The following is a 20,555-nucleotide window of genomic DNA, read 5'->3' on the forward strand; positions in this document are numbered from 1 at the left end:
GGCCAGGACATCAGCTGAGGTGGAGGGAGGCCAGGAGGGCTCCTTGAAATCCATTAGATACAATTTATACACTAAAATTTTTGTGGCTAAAATTTAATGAAACAAATGAATAAAGAGAGATACCAGTTGACTATGGAACTCCCGTTTCAGCCCATTTCCATGGGCACAGGATGGAAAACATACACTTTTGTGCCCATAGGAGGTTAATGCTTTCTGACATGACTGAGGGCTTGGATATATGTGAACTTGCCTGACTAATCCACACAACCAGTGAAGCACTGGTAAGAAACTCAGAGCTACAGTAGCTCATCAAGTCATTGAATTTATGGTTAGAAAAGAATCTTGAGGACCACTTAGTCCAAGGCACAGAAAATTTATATCTTATTACATATTGATCCAGAAAACAGAAAAAGAGGGAAAGCTTCTCAAGTCATTTTAATGTAACTTTGGTTATAAAATGACTTAGAGATGAGAAAAGAAATTTATAGGCCCATTTTATTTAAGAAAATAGGTGTAAAAACTCTAAAATAAATATTAGCCAACAAATCCAATAATTATTTAGAAAATACATCATGTCCAAGAAGCAATTATCCTAGGAATGCAAGTATGGGTCATCATCAGAACATCTATCATTTCAGTGGGTTAAAGAGTGATTTTGAGCAAAGGAGTGTTCCAGTAAGATTACTCTGGCTGGAGGGTGAAGGACAATGAGAAGGACTAGAGAGGATGGGGGAGACCCATGAGTAGAAAGACCAGGGCAGTGGTGAGGAGAGATGGTGGTGGCTTACACTAGGGTGGCAGCAGTAGCAGTGGCCAAAAAAATCACTAGGGATTAGAGAAATGCAAATTAAAATAACAAGATACTACTTTATGGCCATCATAACGGCAGAGTAGAAAAACACATATATGAAGTGTGGGTGCGGACATGGGGAGGAAAAGGGCTCTCGTGCACTCCTGGTGGTGGGAGCGTAAACTGGCACTGCCCTGCAGGAAGGCAATCTGGCAGTATGGATCAAAATAAAAGGTAAGCATGCTTTAGTACTCAGGGATCATACATTTGAATATAGGTCTCAGAAAAAAGATGCAAAGGAGACAAACACAAAGAAACTCATTGCAGCATTGTTTTTGAGAGCAAGTAGCTGAAGGCGACCTAGGTCTCTATCACAGGGGGAATGAATGAAACGGCAAGACAATAACAGTACCCACCTTACAAGACAGTAGTGAAGCTTAAATGATTTTATGTAAAGAGCTTAGAACCGTGTCTGGCAAATAGTAAGAACTATATAAATTCACTGATAATATATTTATAGTTATTATGATGAAATACTAAGTAGCATTAAGAAACAACAATGTCATAAAACCATAATACTAGGTCAGAAAAGTTATGAAAAAGACTTATGGCATAAAAACATTTTGGATGATTAATACACATATACAACCCTCTCCCAACATTACAGATTTTCCAAATATATGTGCATATTAAGGACATAATGAGACATCTTAGAAATGGTCATAAGGGGAGGGGAGCAGAAGTGGGGTTTAACAAAGATGAGTAAACACAAATAAAAGAGAAGGCCTTGCCTGGATCACTGAGGATGATGCATTATGGCCTAAGGTATATAATGAACACAGTTATCTAAACCAAAAGGATACTCGTTTAAACACAAAAGAACAGATCATTAGGTTAGTTTTGTTTTGTTTTGTTTTGTTTTTTTGGCGGTACGCGGGCCTCTCACTGCTGCGGCCTCTCCCGATGTGGAGCACAGGCTCCAGACGCGCAGGCTCAGCGGCCATGGCTCACGGGCCCAGCCGCTCCGCGGTATGTGGGATCATCCCGGACCGGGGCACAAACTGGCGTCCCCTGCATTGGCAGGCGGACTCTCAACCACTGCTCCACCAGGGAAGCCCCTGGGTTAGTTTTCTCATTTCATAGCTGAGAAACTGGAGTTTCAGAGAGATTGTGACTTATTTATTACACAACAAATCAGCAGCAGAGTGAGAACCAGAATCTGCATTGATCTTCTGGTCCTCAGAAGGCAACGCATCATTCCTTCCTTCCATCGGACTGTCCATCTATCCACCTATCTAGTAAATATTTATTTAATATTGAGATTTCACATGCTGGGAATACAGCAGTGAACAAAAGAGACACAGTCCATTCTATTATCGAGCCAGATAAACAAATGTATAGTTACAAATGAAACTAAGTACTTGGAAGAAAAACACCCAGATCTATTAGCATCATACAAAGAAACTTTAACCCAGACTGGGGGTAGAGGGTCAGGCAAAACTTTTCTTAAGAAGTGACATTTAAGCTGCAATTTAAATGATCAATAGGAGGTTAAGGAGATAAATGGGGTGGGGTGTGATGCAGTGAGGCTGAGAATGAGGAGAGGGGGAGAAGCTTTCCAGAGGGAATGGCAAGTACAAAGGCCCCATGGTCAGGGCATGCATGGCGCTTTCTAGGAATGGAAAGAAGGCTCATAGCCTGAATGCAGAAAGCTAGATGGGGACTGGCACGAGATGAAGCAGGTATATGCAAGCACCAGATTATACAGGACCTTGAGGACTACGGTGGAGATTTTGAACTTTATCCTAAAAGCAGTGGAAAGGCTCTGAGTGATTTTGAGCAAAGGAGTGTTCCAATAGGAGTGTAGTGAACAATGGCAAGGACTAGAGAGGATGCAGGGACACTGCTGAGTAGGCAGGCATGACAGACAACAGTGCAGGAGAGATGGGGGTGGTTTGCACTAGGGTGGTGGCAGCAGTGGTGGCAAGAAGGGAATAGATGTGACATTTGGAACATAGTATCAACAGACAGTTACGTCTATAGTATAAAAAATACCTCTGATGATATATACTTTAGTGTGTTTCCACAGCTCACTGAGGTTTTACTGAGGTGTGCTTCCAGTTTGCTATAACAGGCATCTACTGAACATTAATTCATCAAAGGATCATTGGAAAAAATATGATAATGCTCCTGGGGCGACAAGTTCCTCAGTTTTGAGCAAGAAGGAAGGAAATAGGGCTCTAAGCCCTTTCCTAAACTATCACTCGCCACCAAAGACCATTTCTCTGTTATCCAGCTTCCCTGGCCATTAGCCAAATGGTAGCCACCCAGTCAGGACGCAGGGGACAGCATGCAGGGAAATCCACCACCAACAGCCACGAGACCTGCCTGCACTGCTGACAGTTCTGAACTGAGAACTCAACCAATTCTTATTTAATATTTTACAGAATCATTTCCTGAAGATCCTAATTTGAACATTCTAACACCTTCTGTAGTTTTACATCTCACCTGAGTCCCTCACTTTTACACTCCACTTTATTACCATTTTAGTTGATTTCATCACAGCTTCATGGAAAACAACTTCACCAAAGACCATTTCCTGTCATTATGAGGGCAGAATTGAAGCAATTCCCTGTTTGAGTACGAGGTAGTTTTTATGATAATTTTACCATAGGTAATGCTGTGATTTTTAAGTACATTTCTCTCTTGTAGCACTGTACAGATTCCTGTCTTTAAAAAGATAAGTATCGAATGCAGCTATAAAAGAAACATACCCATCTTCACAATATTAACGAGCCAATAAATTCAAAAAGATCACTTTGTGCCAGACTGGCTCACCTACCAGGCACCCAACATCATACAATCACTTAATTTTACTCAAATCAGTGACATGCCTAGTCGGTGTTACACTGAATTATGGGGCAGGAGAACGCCATTGGGTTTAAAGGCCCCCTCCCAAAACATTTTATGCAGCAGTCTGCTCCAACAGCCTCTAAATTCCAAAGATTTAATTTGATTCACAAAACCATAGCCCTCACATCACTATTTTAATAAATAAATAGTACCATAGTGCCCAAATGGCTATTGAAATCTTTCCTTCCACTTCCTTCTTCCCATTTTTAAACATCCTTCTTGTGACATAATTGACACACAATAAACTGCACATATCTGAAATGTACAATTTGATGAGTTAGACATTTGTACACACCCATAAAATTATTAGCACAATCAAGATAACAAACCTTCCCATCATCCTCAGAAGTTTCCTCATGCTCCTTTGTAATTCCTCCCCAGCCTCAGAAAACTGTGGATCTGTTTTCTGTCACTATACACTAGTTTTCAAGATATAGAATTGTTTATAAATGGAATCATACAGTATATGTATTACACTCTTTTTGGTTTGGCATCTTTTATCTAGATTCTCAAGGACTCTTTGTTTACTCAATAGAATCATTAGGTGAATCACGATATTCCCTACCTAGCCCAGGAACAGGACTTTGCTTAATTTAGTGGCTATACTTGGGAGCAAGTGGGATACTAAGGTGCATGCAGGACTCAGGTGTTGGTCCTACCCACTCTCATAGGTAATGTGGAAATAGCTTTATTTGAAAAAGAAACACTAATTTTCTTCTGATTACAAAAGTAACACATATTCACTGATGAAAATATATAAGTGCATAAAAATATAATTAAAAAACACAAAAGTTACCTGGAATCCCACCATCCAGAAAACCTCTATTAACGTTTTGATAGTCTTCCTTATGTCCTTTTTTTAATGCACTGTTATGGACTGAATTGTGTCCCTCCCAAATTCATATTTTGAAATGTTAACCCCCAGTACCTTGGAATGTGACTGTATTTGGAGGTAGGACCTGTAAAGAGGTAATTAGGATTAAAAGAGGTCGTAAGGATGGGGCCCTAATCCAATAAGATGGGTACAAGAAGAGGAGACATCAGGGATGGGAGTGCATGCAGAAAAAGCCATGTGAGGACACAGTGAGAAGACAGCCACCTACAGCCAAAGAGAGAGGTCTCAGGAGAAACCAAACCTGCTGACAGCTTGATCTTAGATTTCCAAGCTCTACAGCTGTGACAAAATAAATTTCTGTTGTTTAAGTCACCCGGTATATAGTATTTTTTTATGGCAGCCATAACAAATTAATATATGTACATCTAAAAATACATATATTATCTTTAAAATACTGGCATTGATCTGGCTATAAAGATGATATCCTACTTTTTTTTTTTTTTTTTTTCTGTACGCGGGCCTCTCACTGCTGTGGCCTCTCCCGCTGCAGAGCACAGGCTCTGGACGCGCAGGGCCAGCGGTCATGGCTCACGGGCCCAGCCACTCCGCGGCATGTGGGATCCTCCCGGACCGGGGCACGAACCCGCGTCCCCTGCATCGGCAGGCGGACTCCCAACCTCTGCGCCACCAGGGAAGCCCCCTACTTTTATTTTACATTATATTATGGCCATTTCCCTATGTTATGAATGGCTGTACAGAAATTTTGATATGCTAATGTGCCAGAATTTATTTCATTATGCCCCTATTGTTGGATATTTGTAGTCCTTCCAACTTTTTGCTTATCATAAATAACAGGGCTTTATTGTTGGGGCTTTATTGTAGTGTTGGGTCTTCGTTGCTGTGTGCAGGCTTTCTCTGGTTGCGTCGAGTGGGGGCTGCTCTTTGTTGTGGTGCGTGGCTTCTCTTGTTGCAGAGCATGGGCTCTAGGCACACGGGATTCAGTAGTTGAGGCATGCGGGCTCAGTAGTTGTGGCACGCGAGCTCTAGAGCACAGGCTCAGTAGTTGTGGCACATGGGCTTAGTTGCTCCGCGGCATGTGGGATCCTCCCGGACCAGGGCTCGAACCCGGGTCCCCTGCATTGGCAGGCGGATTCTTAAACACTGCACAATCAGGGAAGACCTGGTATCTTGTTTTAATTTGCATTTTTTTATTAGTGAGGTCAAACTCTTTCAAGTTTATGGACTACTGTGTTTTTCTTTCTTTTTTAACTGTTTTTTTTTAACATCTTTATTGGAGTATAATTGCTTTACAATGGTATGTTAGTTTCTGCTGTACAAAAAGTGAATCAGCTATACATATACATATATCCCCATATCTCCTCCCTCTTGCTTCTCCCTCCCACCTTCCCTATTCCACACCTCTAGGTGGACACAAAGCACTGAGCTGATCTCCCTGTGCTATGTGGCTGCTTCCCATTAGCTATTTTACATTTGGTAGTGTATATACGTCCATGCCACTCTCTCACTTCGTCCCAGTTTACCCTTCCCCCTCCCTGTGTCCTCAAGTCCATTCTCTATGTCTGTGGTCTGCATCTTTATTCCTGTCCTGCCCCTAGTTTCTTCAGAGCCTTTTTTTTTTTTTTTTAGATTTTTGTGTTTTTCTTTCTTTTTAAATAAACTGCTGTTTGTACGCATTTCCTATTGGGGATTCACATTTTTTTTCTTACTTATTTGGAAAGTACTTCATATATACTAAAGACAATTACTCATTGTCCTATATGTTGCAATTATTTTTTTCCCAGTTTGTCAAACACCTCTGAATTCTGTTTATGGTTTCTGCCTTTGCTTTTATGCTGAAGAAGTAAATCTCACCTTGAGATTAGATAAATAGCTATTAATAGTTCTCTACAGTTCTTTTGGAGTAATGTGAAATCTAACAGGAAATTATTTCAGTATATAGTATGAAGAAAATCTCATGTGTTTTCAATAGTCAAGTGTCTCAGCACCATTTGCTATATTACCTTTCTGTTCTCCATGGATGTGAAACGTCATCTTTAATCTTGCACTATATTCTTACATATACTGAGATAAAATTCAGAGTTTGGATGATTGCTTAATGTATCTACCAGTTTATTCTTGCATTAATGCCATACTACTTTAGTATGCAGTATGAATTTTATTATTATTTTTTTTTGCGGTACACGGGCCCCTCACTGTTGCGGCCTCTCCAGTTGTGGAGAACAGGCTCCGGACGCGCAGGCTCAGCGGCCATGGCTCACGGGCCCACCCGCTCGGCGGCACGCGGGATCCTCCCGGACCGGGGCACGAACCCGCATCCCCTGCATCGGCAGGCGGACTCCCAACCACTGCGCCACCAGGGAAGCCCGTAGTATGAATTTTAATACCTGGTGGTACTAGACTTCTCATTTCATTTTTTTTTTCCTTCATTTTTTGGTGGGGAAGAGGTTTCCATTTATTTATTCTCTTGGAAAAATTTTTAAAGAACTTAGTTTTTTTTTTTTTTAAAGCACAATTGGGATTCTGAGTAGTCCTGCATTAAATTAGTAGATTAAGATGGGACGAACCAAAGTGTTTACTATATTAAAGTTTCCCATCCAAGAATATGTCCTTCCATTATTCACTGTTTCTTAAAGATTTATAGTTTCTTTACAAGAGAACCTATGGACTTCTTAGCTTTATTCCTAGGTAGGTATTTGTTGTTTGTGGGTAAAAAAAGCTTAAAACTTCTAGCAGATCTCCCCGGCATGTTCACCTCACATCCATACTATTTATAAGCTCACATCGTCCTTCTGCCTCCCACCTTTATTCCTGACCCTAAGCCCATCTCTAATGGCATAAGGTGGTTCAGGGATGGGTGATACTTGTTAACACGGTTCGGCATGGACTAGGCATAAAGGAAAAGTATCGCTCATGAACTGTTACTGGGTGTTATATAGTTTGTATTGCTATTATGAATGGAATTTTCCCTTGGTTATTGGGGGTATTTGAGAAAACTTGATTTTTGCATATACAATTGTATCTGACTACATTCCTTAGAGTTCTTATTAGTTTTAGTTATTTTTCAGTTCATTTCCTTGGGTATATTATCATATCACATCTGCAAATAAAGACATTTGGTCCCTTTCCCCCAATATTTATCACACATATTTCTTGTTCTTCACCTCCTCCCCCATTCCCTCTCCCCACCACCCCAAACTTCCAGGGCAATGTTAAATAGAAATGGTAATGAGGGCCAGCTTCATGGGCACGCAACCTGTTCTTTCAGACAGGTCCTGCACTCAGAAGGGACCCACACTTAGTTTAATGCTCCACTGTCCCTGTCTTTAAATTCTTAATAATCTTATCTTTGAACTTATGTTTTTAAAATGAAGTCTCATGGGACAATGGAACAAGCCCGTGAACAGAGGAGATATGTGACATACATGTGTCCACATTTCTCCACTGCCCCAATTTGTGTATAGTGTTCACCATGCCCCAGAAGCACAGAATTCCAGTGGACTCACAGGTTGAGTGGAAATCAAAGCCAAGCCAAGTGAGACTCAAAGCAAAGCCAAGGTCAATGGGCCGTGACTATGCTTGAGTAAACTGGGCTGCTGACGGCTGGGAGAGGCCACTTTCCCGTCGAACCAGAACCTACCTCAAAGGTAGAAAAAAGTCAGCAATGTTCTAAGAAGCACTACCAACCAAGGAATTCCATCATATCCTTTTTCACTCTCGTTATTTCCCTATGTTAGCCAAACGCTTATGCTGAAAAGATAGGGCAACTCGTAGTTCCTTTTCCCTTCAGTCCTTCATTTTATTTTTTTTATTGAAGTACAGTTGGTTTACAATATTGTGTTAGTTTCAGTCCTTCCTTGTTAAGGAAGCTTACTGAGTAAGTCAAAAGTAGAGGGTTTTGGTAGAATGTGTGTGAATTAGGAAGTGAAATAAAAACAATATAGTTTTGTGCAGAATTTCCACTGTTCTAGTAAAAATTAATACATATACATATATGGGCTAGCAAACAGCAAATGTGAATTGTGTAATTTTGGCGATTCTGCATAGAAGATAATGCTCTTATATTTACATTTAAAACCACCATTGCACAATAAAAAGACAAACAATAAAATACATGCTTACAATTTAAAAGTTTAATTTTTCTCTACCTAGAACATTAAATAGCAAATAAAAACAACAGACGAGGTTGAAAGACTGAAAAAGAAAGGAAAAAACTTTTTTTTTGTTAAAATACTTTTTTTTTTTTTTTTTGTGGTACGCGGGCCTCTCACTGCTGTGGCCTCTCCCGTTGCGGAGCACAGGCTCCGGACGCGCAGGCTCAGCGGCCATGGCTCACGGGCCCAGCCGCTCCGCGGCATGTGGGATCCTCCCGGACCGGGGCACGAACCCGTGTCCCCTGCATCGGCAGGCGGACTCTCAACCACTGTGCCACCAGGGAAGCCCTGTTAAAATACTTTTAATGCACTTGTTTCTTACCCTTGGAGCAAGGGGCTCCACATTTTCATTCTGCACGGTGCCCTGCAAATTATATAGCTGGCCCTGGGAGTAATAATGGGTTTTTTTGTTTGTTTTAGGCTTTATTGGAACCACCTCTGACTCAACCTCACTATTTATAAAATGGGTCATTATGGAATTGTTATTGATAATTAAAGACTGGAAACACCTACATGTCTATCAAAGGAGACTGGTTAAATAAATTATAGCACTTCTAGTCAATGGAATATTGCACAAATGTAAAAAAAAATGAATCAAGAGAAAGCTCTTTATGCATTGAAAGATCTAAAAAAAATTGTTAATTAAAAAAGGTATATCTGAATATGTGTTTAATAATAAAAGGGGGGAATAAGAATAAACATTTGTATTACCTACTTAAAATATGAAATTAAAAATTACCTACCTGGTTTTGGATTGGAGGGTTGGGGTACTGAACTAGTGACTAGGCCAAGAAAATTAGATTTTACGTCCCCTTGGCCACCGCAATATCTTTCACAATCAGTGCCAGAGAAACATCTCGCTGATTACAACCTGGCTATTCATAATGCCAGTCTGAGGCAGAACCATGGTTTGTGAGAAAGTGATATTGTTGTGTCATGTTGAATACATGCTCCATGATGTCCCATTTAAAAACAAGTTGTGGGACTTCCCTGGTGGCACAGTGGTTAAGAATCCGCCTGCCAATGCAGGGGGCACAAGTTCCATCTTGGTCCGGGAAGATCCCACATACTGCAGAGCAACTAAGCCCGTGCACCACAACTACTGAGCCTGCGCTCTAGAGCCCGCAAGCCACAACTACTGAGCCCGCATGTCACAATTACTGAAGCCCACACGCCTACAGCCCGTGCTCCACAACAAGAGAAGCCACTGCAATGAGAAGCCTGCGCACAACAAAGAGTTGCCCCCGCTTGACGCAACTAGAGAAAGCCCACGTGCAGCAATGAAGACCCAACACAACCAAAAATAAATAAAGAAATAATTTTTTTAAAAAGTTGTGCACATTTACATTACCCTGGACACACATACACACCCTACTATATTCCTGCTATAACAAGGGGATAGGCAAGTAGGATCCAAAAAATTCAATCCTGTAAAATGTACACATAAGTTCTGTAAGATAAGAGCCATAAAAACTTTTCAGGCAGTCTTTATTCTCAAACAAACAAACAAACAAAAACAACAAAAGAACAGGTATAAAAAGAGAATGAAATTTAAATATACACAAAGGACCACATACTAAATTAAGAATCCTAAGTGACTGTGAGAAGGTCACTTTCTAATCATCCGCCTGCTGTCTCCCACACATAAAAACTGTAGCCCATTCTTGTTTGAAAATAGGGGCTCCCCAAGGTGGGAAACAAACAAACTGTATTATGTTCTTTATGCATTATTGTGGGGTATTTATTTTATTTGAATTTTTCTAAAACTCTAAGACCTTGTGAGAAAATAATGCTTAATCTTCTCCAAGGAAAGGGTGAGAGACTACAAATAACTCTAACTCTTACTCCACTGCCCCCTCCACCAAATGCAGGGTGGTCCACTGGAAGGGGCATTGGCTTTGAAATTGGTCAGAGATAAATAACACACTAACACACTTTGCACACACTGACCATTTTATGTGATTCTCCCCTGACTCTCCATCTTCTTCCTTAAAAAGACTTAAGGAGCTTCATCATCTCTATGGGGAGGTCTTCTGTGACACCATCCCCCAACTCAGCTTAGGTGCTCCTGTTCCGGTGTTCCTACAGCATCTGCTGAATTCTCCCAAGAGATGACTTATTTTACTGTGTTGTCACCTATTTAAGTGTCTTTCTCCTTCATTAGCTCATACGATCCTCCGAGGCAGAAACTGCACCTGTGTATCTTTCTATCCCCAGTGCCTAAGATACACTTGGTTGGCAGCCTCTTAATAAATGTCTGTTTAATGCCAAGTAATTTACAGTAGATAAAGAAGTTAAGCTTCACTGACAATTAGAACCAGCCTTGATATCTGGTTATAGAAACAGGCTGGGAAAAGAAATTCTCTTGGTCTAGACTAGTCCAGACTCAATAGTGCTATTTTTAGAAAACTCTCTGAATTAAGGTCTTTAGGGCCCCTCTATTACTCCAACAAGTTGGTTTCTTTGCCACATTCTAACGCCTCCACCCCCTGATGAACTCCCTCACTCCCAAATCTCTGTTTCTGCTCCAGAGGACACATTTTTTTAAGCACAGAAGTCATATGCCTGGTTCAGTGGATGCCAAAAGCCCTTCACAGCAGATTTCCAACTCTGTTTCCCTTCCCAGGACTTTACAGAATTCTAAAGATGCTACTTCAAAATACTTTTAGATGACAGTAGCAGTAACAGGCCACCTATTTTCTATTTCCTGCCTCCAGCTGGGAACAAGTATCAGCCATTTTTGTTACTATGTAAATTAGCACATTTGTATTGCTCTGTATTGTTTACTAAATTCTTCCAGGCCCAGCTCAAAATACCATTCTTCATAAAACCTTACTTTACAAGGCAAGAAAATATGCTGGGTTCCTTCACAGCCCAACTAAACATTTAACCTTTCTCCACACTCTGCTTGTGCCTCTGTCTGTTGTTCTCCACTCCACATATTTCTATGCCTTGCCAACGGTCTTATCCAGCTGCTTTGAATCAGATGGTAAGTCCCCTGATGACTGGAGCCCTTTTTACACTTTCTGCCTTTGCACTCATCATCTGTCTATCTGCTTTCAGCTCCATTCACTCCCTTGCTTTACAACGTATGTCAGAGGCTAAAGCTCCATAAACTACATTTCCCAAGCTTGCCAGCTTGGTGTGGGTTTTTTTCCCTCCAGCTTTGTTTTTGGTGAAGTTCTACCAATAGAAGAAACTGGTGAGAATGAAGGAGAGGAGGATGCTTCTGACAGTATTGCAGGTAGCACAGTGGCAGATGAATACGGACTCCAATGTTCCTGTTCAGACAGCAGAGTTCTGGTGGCAGCAGTAGTGAGCGTTCCCAGAGCTTCAGCAACAAAGAGTTCCTGTGCTTGTGCTGCTTAGTTTGGTGGCCCTACCTCAATTACTAACAAGGAAGTAGAATAAAAAAAGCCACCGGTCTTCCTGGATCCATGCTGGTAGACACAGAGGTAATACTTAATGGCCTAAAGCTGGTAACGGAAGTTTTTTCTTACTCTCTGAAAGGATTAAAAAAACCTTGAATTTTGAGCCTACAGCTCCATGCTCTAGTTACTATCTCTTAAGCAGAGGTAGAGCCAAGGATAAGGATGGAAAGCGACTTATGAGAGCTTATGTCTTCCAGAAGAACCAGGAGACCTTAAGAAGGGAAACCAGGCTCATGTAATGCTAAATACCACACTCTAGTACCAGCGTTAAGTACTTACTGCTCCCCCAAGTCTTACTAAAAGCATGTTCTCTATTCATCTACAAGACTCATAAGAAGAGAAGAGCTATTTAAAAAGGAAAAAAGAAATGCAAATGGCCCTAAAAATATGAAAAGATGCTCAATTTCTCTCATAAGAGAAATGCAGTTAAAACTATACCGGGATACAATTTCTCACCTATCAAACTGGCAAAAATCCAGCAGTTTGACAATATGCTCCATTGGCAAGGTTGTGGGGGAAACAATCATTATCATATATTGCCAATGAGAGTTTTAAAATGTGATAAACCCTATGGAGGTGAATTTGGCAATATCTAACAAAGTTATACATGCATTTACCCTTTGATCAAGTAAGCCCTCTTCTAGGAATCTATCCCAAAGGCAACAGCACAATTTGTAGTAGCAGAAGACTGAAAACAACCCAAATGTTCATCAATAAAGGACTGGTTTAAGAAACTACAGTACATCTACACTAATGAGTACCACACAGTTATTCAAAAGGAATAAAGAATATCTTTCTACATAGTTAGCTCTAGGATAAGTGTTAAGTACAAAAAACCAAGGTAAAGAAAGAAAGAATGTATAGCATATAGTATGCTACTAATTATTTAAGAATGCTGGGGAGGATACAAAATATTAATTACATATATTTACTTATTTTCCTTTTTTTTTTTTTTTTTTAAAACGGATAACCCCAGAAACTAAAGGGGAAAAAGAGATTACCTACATGAGTAGAGGGGACAGGAATAGAAACTGGATTTCTCTAAATACAAGAGCTTTGTATATTTGATTTTGGAATTATGTGTATATTTTACATAGTTATAAAACAAAAAAATTTAAAGGCAATCACTAAATACTGAAAGCAAAATGGAACAAATGAATCTATCTGTATGCTGAAATAGTGGCATGGCCACCCAGAGAATTATTTTAAGTGACTCTTAAACACAGTAATTTTACTGTACCTCTCTAGTGGGATATACCTTGAGGGCCCTAAAGGTAACTGCAAAAATCTTAAACTATTTTCAGTAATCGTATGGCTTAAGGTACTACTAGTAATGTAATTCTGAGACTATTTTGCATGTACTGAAGACAAAGCAAATTAATTGTGCTTCATCAGTAGTAACCAAGATTTTCAGTATGGAAAAAAGGAGATGGAAGATCAAAAGGTTAAACAAAAACTTTGTGTACTGAATTTTAATTAGAAGTGTCGGCAGGCACTAGTGATATATTTTACCTGTTGAATATATGATATACAAATAAATAAATATATGTGCATGTATCTCCTACTTCTGTCCACTGAAAAGGCCTAGCAATAGTGACCAACCCAATAGGAAGTGCTTAGGCTGAGGTTTCCACATGTCATTTCCCACTTGAGGGAACCAGGGCTTCTTGCAGAAATGGCTGATTCCAGATGAGGGACAATAAATGTACAGGATGAACCTGGTACATTGTGTCACGCCAGAAATCAAGGAATTACTGAGGACTACTGAGATTATGTCAGAAAGACTCAAGAGCCAATATGAAGAAGCTAAAGATGGGGACAATCTGAATATCAATAAAAATAACCGCAAGTGATTAAAAGATGTCCAATTTGTTTAACCCCATAAATTCAAAATAATATGTACTCCCCCTTCCACCCTCCTCCCCCTAAAAACCCCCCACAATCACACTTCACTGGTCACCTTTGGAGGATGCTAGGTAACCACCTCTTTAATTTGAAAAGTGGTAAATAAGAAGAAAGAATATAACATTTATCCTACTTTTCCTGGACAAACTGCATTTTAGGATTACCAAATGAGTGTTCAGGAAAGTTTTTCTCTTTCTAGTTACTAAACAAAGAAGAAATGACAGGATTAGAATATAACCATTTTGCAATTCCAAATTATGAAAGAATGAATTTAGGAAATAATCATGAATGGACGGGACTATCCAAAAGCGAGAGGCAATCAAAGATTTTCTGTGCTTCTTGATAGACATATACCACCATCTATAGAGCATTTTACAAAAAATAAACAAAAAACAAAACCAAAAATATCCTGAATCAGATTAAGCCTCTATCTAACTACTAAATACAAGAAATACAACAGAGGAACACATTAAATGTTACCATGGGGATCTAATCATCAAAATCTAGGCTGTTAGAAACTCTGCAGGACAAAAAGTTAGTTTCTTCAACAAATAAATTATAATTAGAGAGAGGGGAAAAAACAAAGAAAGACAGAGACAGACATATGTAAGGGAACCTACAGATTTAAAGAGATTTAAGAGTCATAACAGCTACTTGTTGATAGTGTGGACCTTATTTGAATTCTGATTTAAACAACCTATGAAAACACATAAACTCACTCCAGACTTTGATTTGATTAGGAACATTTGAACACTGAGTTAATACTCATAATGAATAACGGTTCAATTTTGGGGTATGATAATGATCTTGTGATTATGGCTACAAAAAGGAGGCTTTACGTAATAGAGATATATATTGGAATATTTATGGATAAGATGATAAAGTGTCTGGAATTGGCTTCAAAATAGTCTGGTGGGGAGGAAGTAGGTAGTATACAGATAAAACCAGGTTGTCTATGAGTTGATAATTCTTTAAGCTGGGTGGTGGATATTATTCTCTCTACTTGAATAACTGATAGGGTATTCAAAGAAGTGAACTTAAATACAAGATTAAATGAAAAGGAAGTTTTGGCAATTATTATGAAAAAAGGGGAGGGATTTGGCAAATGCTACACACATATCACAAAGTGGAGTGCCACGGCAAAGCAAATACATTTTTTGAGAGGTTTAATGTTTAAATAGCAGTCATATCTCTTCTAACATTCCTTCTATGCATCAGCAGTAAGACAGGTTAGAGTTTCCTACAAATGCCTCCTAACAAAGAGGCAAGACTCTCCCAGGCAAGAATACATCCCAGCACCAACCAGAAGCAGCCACCAAATGAGAAAGGGCTGTGGTGGCAGCAGCAGATAAGGTGGGAGAAGTGCTGTGGGTAGAGTCTGACGCCCAGATCTGGTCAGTGTGGTTGAGGAGGGCCCCATTCCCATGGATGTATGAACCCACATGGTTTCAAAGCTTCCCCAGGAGTCTGTGCAAGTGAAGCAGCATGAAGAATGACATGTTGTCAACAAAAATGTGAAAGAAACCCTTTCGTGGAAAAAGAAGACTAAAATCTTATGAGGCTAGTGTGGTTATTTTTATTTATGTTTTTCCTGACATCATTATACGTTTTAAGTAATAACATTAAAATCTGATTTTAAAAAACAACACAAATATTTTTAAAGTAATTTTAAGGCCTATTAGGAGAGTACTACTCTAATGAGAGTAGCCTGAACTATGAAACAAAGACCAAGGAACTATGAAAGAAAGAAATTCTGAATCTTGAAATGTAAGAGTAGAGCTTGATACCCTACTAGTTATTCATGATGACATCATTTTAGCTTTACTTTTTTCCCCCGTGAAAACCTGAAGTTCGTATTAGTGGTTCTCAAGGGAGGACGCATATTTCATAGGAAAGAGGCAGCAGGAGGCAGCTACAATTTAAAAATAACTCCAGGTGATTCTGACGCACACTGTGGCCCCACTAGAGGACCACTCCTTTCTTGGAGGTCCCTGTAGAGTGGCTGGCTGAGGCCGGTGTGCAGTTAAAATGCACCTGAGATCATCAACATGGAAAGCTGGCCATTACTACTTCAAACACCCCTGTAAATTCAGCAGAGCTGTCATGTCAGACAAAGAATAATGAAATCTCCCTACACTCCTTCACAACTCAAACCATGTCCCTGACTGCCCAGCATGGGGGCAACTTTGCGCTGTAAGATAGTAAAAAAAAAGCCAAAGGGGATCCCGCTGCAGGCCATCTGCTGACAGGTACACACACATATCTGCCTATGTGCTCCTATTTGGTGGAGGGATGATGACAGACAAATGACTGCAGTGCTCTTTGCGGTCAAACTTGTGAGCATCATTGAAGAGGACTTGAAGAAAAGTATTTGACCAGACGCCAAAAACCTTCTTGCATCTCTGCAATCTTCTTTCATCCCCTGATATGTCTGAGACTATTATGGCTTCTGATAATGCTGACTAACTCAGTTTAGACAAAACATACAGACCAACAACAGCATCCTTCACTACAACTGATCCCAAGCTTCATTCCTGCAATGGCCTTTCATGCCAGATAGAGCTGTTTCTTTGATAATTACAGTGTCCACAAACCTGTTCTTCTCCAGTAAGAAGGGGGAGGTGCCTTCTATACAGCATGCTCAAAATGCAGTGCACTGGGCTGAAGCCAGTAGCCAAATGCTCTACGCATCCTGTGACTGGAAGGTGGTTTGGTTTCTAATAAGATCCTTCTCAGTAAGGATGCCCCTAACTACACAATCACATACACAGTGAAGCTTAGTCTATAAAACAACTTGGGCAGCAGATGAAAAGGAGTGGCTTCCCCCAAACACCCCATCATCACCATTCTATGACCCTCCACGGAGTCAAAAGCCTTGATAATATCAGGTAATGCTCCAGCACTAACTTTCAAATGACTTAAAAGTCACAAAGATTATCAACATTTATGTTTAATACTAAAATTTACATTCATAGCAAAATTAAAACCAAATTATTTATTTTAGTTGAGCTCTGAAAGTTCTCTATACATTGGGATAATTTCTACTCCTGCTACTTTATTAATATTACTCTCCCAAATTTCCCTAAAGTAAAGGATTACATTTAGGAAACACACGGCGTTATGAAAATTTAGACTTTTGACCATTCAAAGAATTAGTAGACATTTGCAAGTTACTCTCATATTTCCCATTCTAGTTTTCACCATGTTTTTAGGACACAGTCAATATGTTCTGTGTCCCAGCATGAACAGGACTTGGAGAGGAGAGGAGAAATTAGTCCCTTTGTAAAGGTAAAGTACTTTAGGTATACCAAGGCACTGGCATCTTATCCCTCCACTTGAACATAGAGTCCCTTTTCAAAGAAAGTGGCAGTAAAGGCACAGATTCAAGGATCTAATTAGTTAAACTATGATCTTGATAGGAAATAAGCAAAAACCTGTGGCCATGGATAAGAGAGGTCTAGACAGGAAAAGCCCCTCATGGTATCTGGAATGTTAAGACCTGGGACAGACTATACACAGACCAGACTAAATATTACCTAAAACAAAAGCAAAAACAAAACATAACAGAAAACAACCAAATAGACAACTAAACAAAATTTAAAATGCCCTTTCGAAAGATCAGCCAGGCCATGTTTCCCACAAGATAACTTAATTTTCATTACAATAATTTAGTTACTCTGGTCTTATTTAAATTTATATGCAGGCATTTTCTTGAGGTGAATTTGGCAAAGTAGGGCAAATATGGACTGCTGTGTCCATGAAAAGAAGATATTCTCACAGCTGAGCACACCATTCATATCAAATCAGAGGCCAAAATACCTGCATAGCCTTGGAAAGTAGGAGCATTGGATCAATAATATAGCAACTTCCTCCCTGATCCTACCTACCATTAAATATAGAAAAGTTTTTGGTCTGAGAGGCTTTGCCTATCATAAGCATTCCCCACATAGCAAATCTGAATGAATCACTAGAACATTGTCAATTCTTAACTACTAGTACAATATTTACATTCTTTTAAGTTTACTGGAATTATTATTTTGACTACTAAAAATATAAGCCCTCTCTATGTCACTCAGCCATAAGGCACTCAAATCAACCAGAGTTCTTAGTCAAAGCTGATTAAGAGGTGAATTAAGATGAGTTAATGGAATAACAAAATATTTGAAGATAAAATATCTAAGTGTATACACAGAAATTTAATTGTAACACTTACCTAATAGCCCCTTCTCCAGAGTGAAGGTTTTGTTTGTAAACATACATTCAAAAGCCACAATGTGAAAAATCTTATTCACTGTGTTGTGAGTCCCAACTATTCGAATATACCTGGGGGTAAAAAGAAAAGAAAATCTGTTGAAGAAAATGAGCTTCCATCATAACGAATCCAAAGATAACAGAATAAGATACACTATGTAAACATACAGTGTACCAGAGCATGGACTAAAGGAGACTCTGAATTGGCTTCAGACCCTGTACCTGCTCCTTAGGGCTAGCTCCAACTGAGCCTGGAAGAATTACAGCAAAATTAAGGAGGTACCACTTTCCAGAGAATGAAGTAGAACTTAGATTTGGTTTACCTAGAAAATCAAACCAGGGACTGTTCAGCTCAACCCCTGAATGTCAGTACAATTGTATATCCATGAGACATTTACACTGGAGAATAACAAACAGCTTCTATCCTTGCTTTGTGGTTAGGAATGTGCCTGTGCACAGGTGCACAAACACATACAAAGTCAAATGCCTTCCAACTCAATGAAAGCTTTCATCCATTGGATGAAATGCATGAAATCAATACTGCTTTCTTGTTGAAAGTAAAAATCCACGGAAACTACTGAAAACCACTCACAGCTTCTTATATTTTAATATTGCTCCTGAATCCTTGTTAGGAAGTTATTAACCCAATATACTTACGCCAGCCCCCCACTTGACTGCTAGGAAGCCTTCTCCTGACCAGAGGAAGTGATCAGCAGAGGTGACCCAGCTTGCTCTGCAGCCTCCCTCCTGGCCACACGGACCTGGCATCTGCATACAGTGCAGAGTTTCACAGGGCAAGTCTCGAGCCTCTCGGCCTGTTCACCCTCTCTGACAAACAAGCATTAACCTTGGAGCAACTTGCTCCTTTCACTCTTCAAAGGGATCTGACAGTTCACAGGTTAATGAACAGACAAACTTACTCTTCTGAGTGTCACACAATTCCAGAGGGAATGTAATGTGCCACACACAGTCTTACTGGAATTCAAAAGAAGAATAAGAAAAAAAATAACTAGATTAACTGATAACGCTCTCTCATATTATGAACTATGTGCTCTGAAGGATGGGGCATACTAAACGAACAGATTTCAATGAGGTGATGACAGACTGGGCAAGGTTTTAGTAATATCTTCCCTCCGCTATGTAAAACAACCTTCCACTTAGATGATACAATTTTACGTCTGAGTTAATCGCTGTTCACTAATTCGGTAATTTCCTTACATTTCTCATTATTCCAAGTTAACTGTATAATGTAAATGCCAAATGTAAAAATTCACATAAAAGAGGCTATATTTGGGGGTTTTGTATCGTGGGCTATTTTCCCTCCTGTTTCTTCCAACCTGAATCTCACCGCACTCCCTGTGCACCTCATTTAGCCACCTGTTCCTTGACACGAGCTCATCGCTCATCTTCATAACCGATAGCAATGCTTTCTCCTGGACTGGCTGCTCAGTGTTCCCACATCCACTGCAGGGAGACACCGCTCTTCCTGTGTGGAGAGTCAGGGCAAACTGCGGTGCTCACCAGAGCCCTCTGGGTAAGCAGGAGGTTGGCCCGGATCTCTTCTTTCAAGCCCTCAAGGCAGACAGAAGGTGCTGATTTTACTGGGTTTGGGTGGGTGGATGGGGTTCATTTAAAATAAGTTCTAAATGATCTGGGTAGAACGGACTGTGTGGTTCTTTACTGTAGGCAGTAACAATCTCTCTGGGCGTTCTGGAGCGGAAGGGGTGTGTTAAGCCTGGCACCTTGGCCTGAATCTAATTTTGCCCATTTCCTTATACCCACAGGAACTCAACAAGCATAGCACTTTCAACCGCACATAGTCGTGACAGTCTGAGTGCTGCTGTCTGCAATCGTGGAGGGAGTGGAGGGAATGCGGTTTGGTGGAATTTGATCAGATCATTTTCCTGTTCCCTAGGTTAAATCTCTCAAAGGAGAGATAGCTCTCCTAATACTGTGCAAGGCAGAGGAGCCAGGAAGGGACTAATAGGGCCCTTCCCCACTGGCAGTTCTTAAAGTTAAATAGTTCAGGCTGACCTAAGGGGATGCAGTAATGTCCGTCCCACCCCCCCACCCCCGCCTTTCTTTTCAAAACATTATATGGAACCAGGCTCTCCTAGTTTAGACAACAGTCATTTCCCAAATTTTACCCTGGTGCAAATATCAGGAGTGGGAGAAAATATAGAACCTTCCCCTCCCTTGTCCCCCAGTTACAGAAACTGAAAATAAAAAAATTGTACTGGAATACATTTTACAGCCTT

The 20,555-nt window shown here is 40.1% G+C and overlaps 1 protein-coding gene across 5 annotated transcripts in view; it reads right to left on the reverse strand.

The window, feature by feature from the left end:
- Nucleotides 1–20,555, reverse strand: part of BTBD9 (BTB domain containing 9) — a 411,686-nt gene that overhangs the window by 124,377 nt on the left and 266,754 nt on the right. For all 5 annotated transcript variants that reach the window (XM_027127128.1, XM_027127127.1, XM_027127130.1 and 2 more), the window contains one exon: nt 18,260–18,369. In XM_027127128.1, the coding sequence (XP_026982929.1) occupies nt 18,260–18,369 (110 nt within the window). The remainder of the gene's footprint in view (nt 1–18,259; nt 18,370–20,555) is intronic.

This window comes from Aethalodelphis obliquidens, unplaced genomic scaffold, assembly GCF_003676395.1.
Source record: "Aethalodelphis obliquidens isolate GAN/ISIS:26980383/991018 unplaced genomic scaffold, ASM367639v1 scaffold31, whole genome shotgun sequence".
Lineage (NCBI taxonomy): Eukaryota > Metazoa > Chordata > Mammalia > Artiodactyla > Delphinidae > Aethalodelphis > Aethalodelphis obliquidens.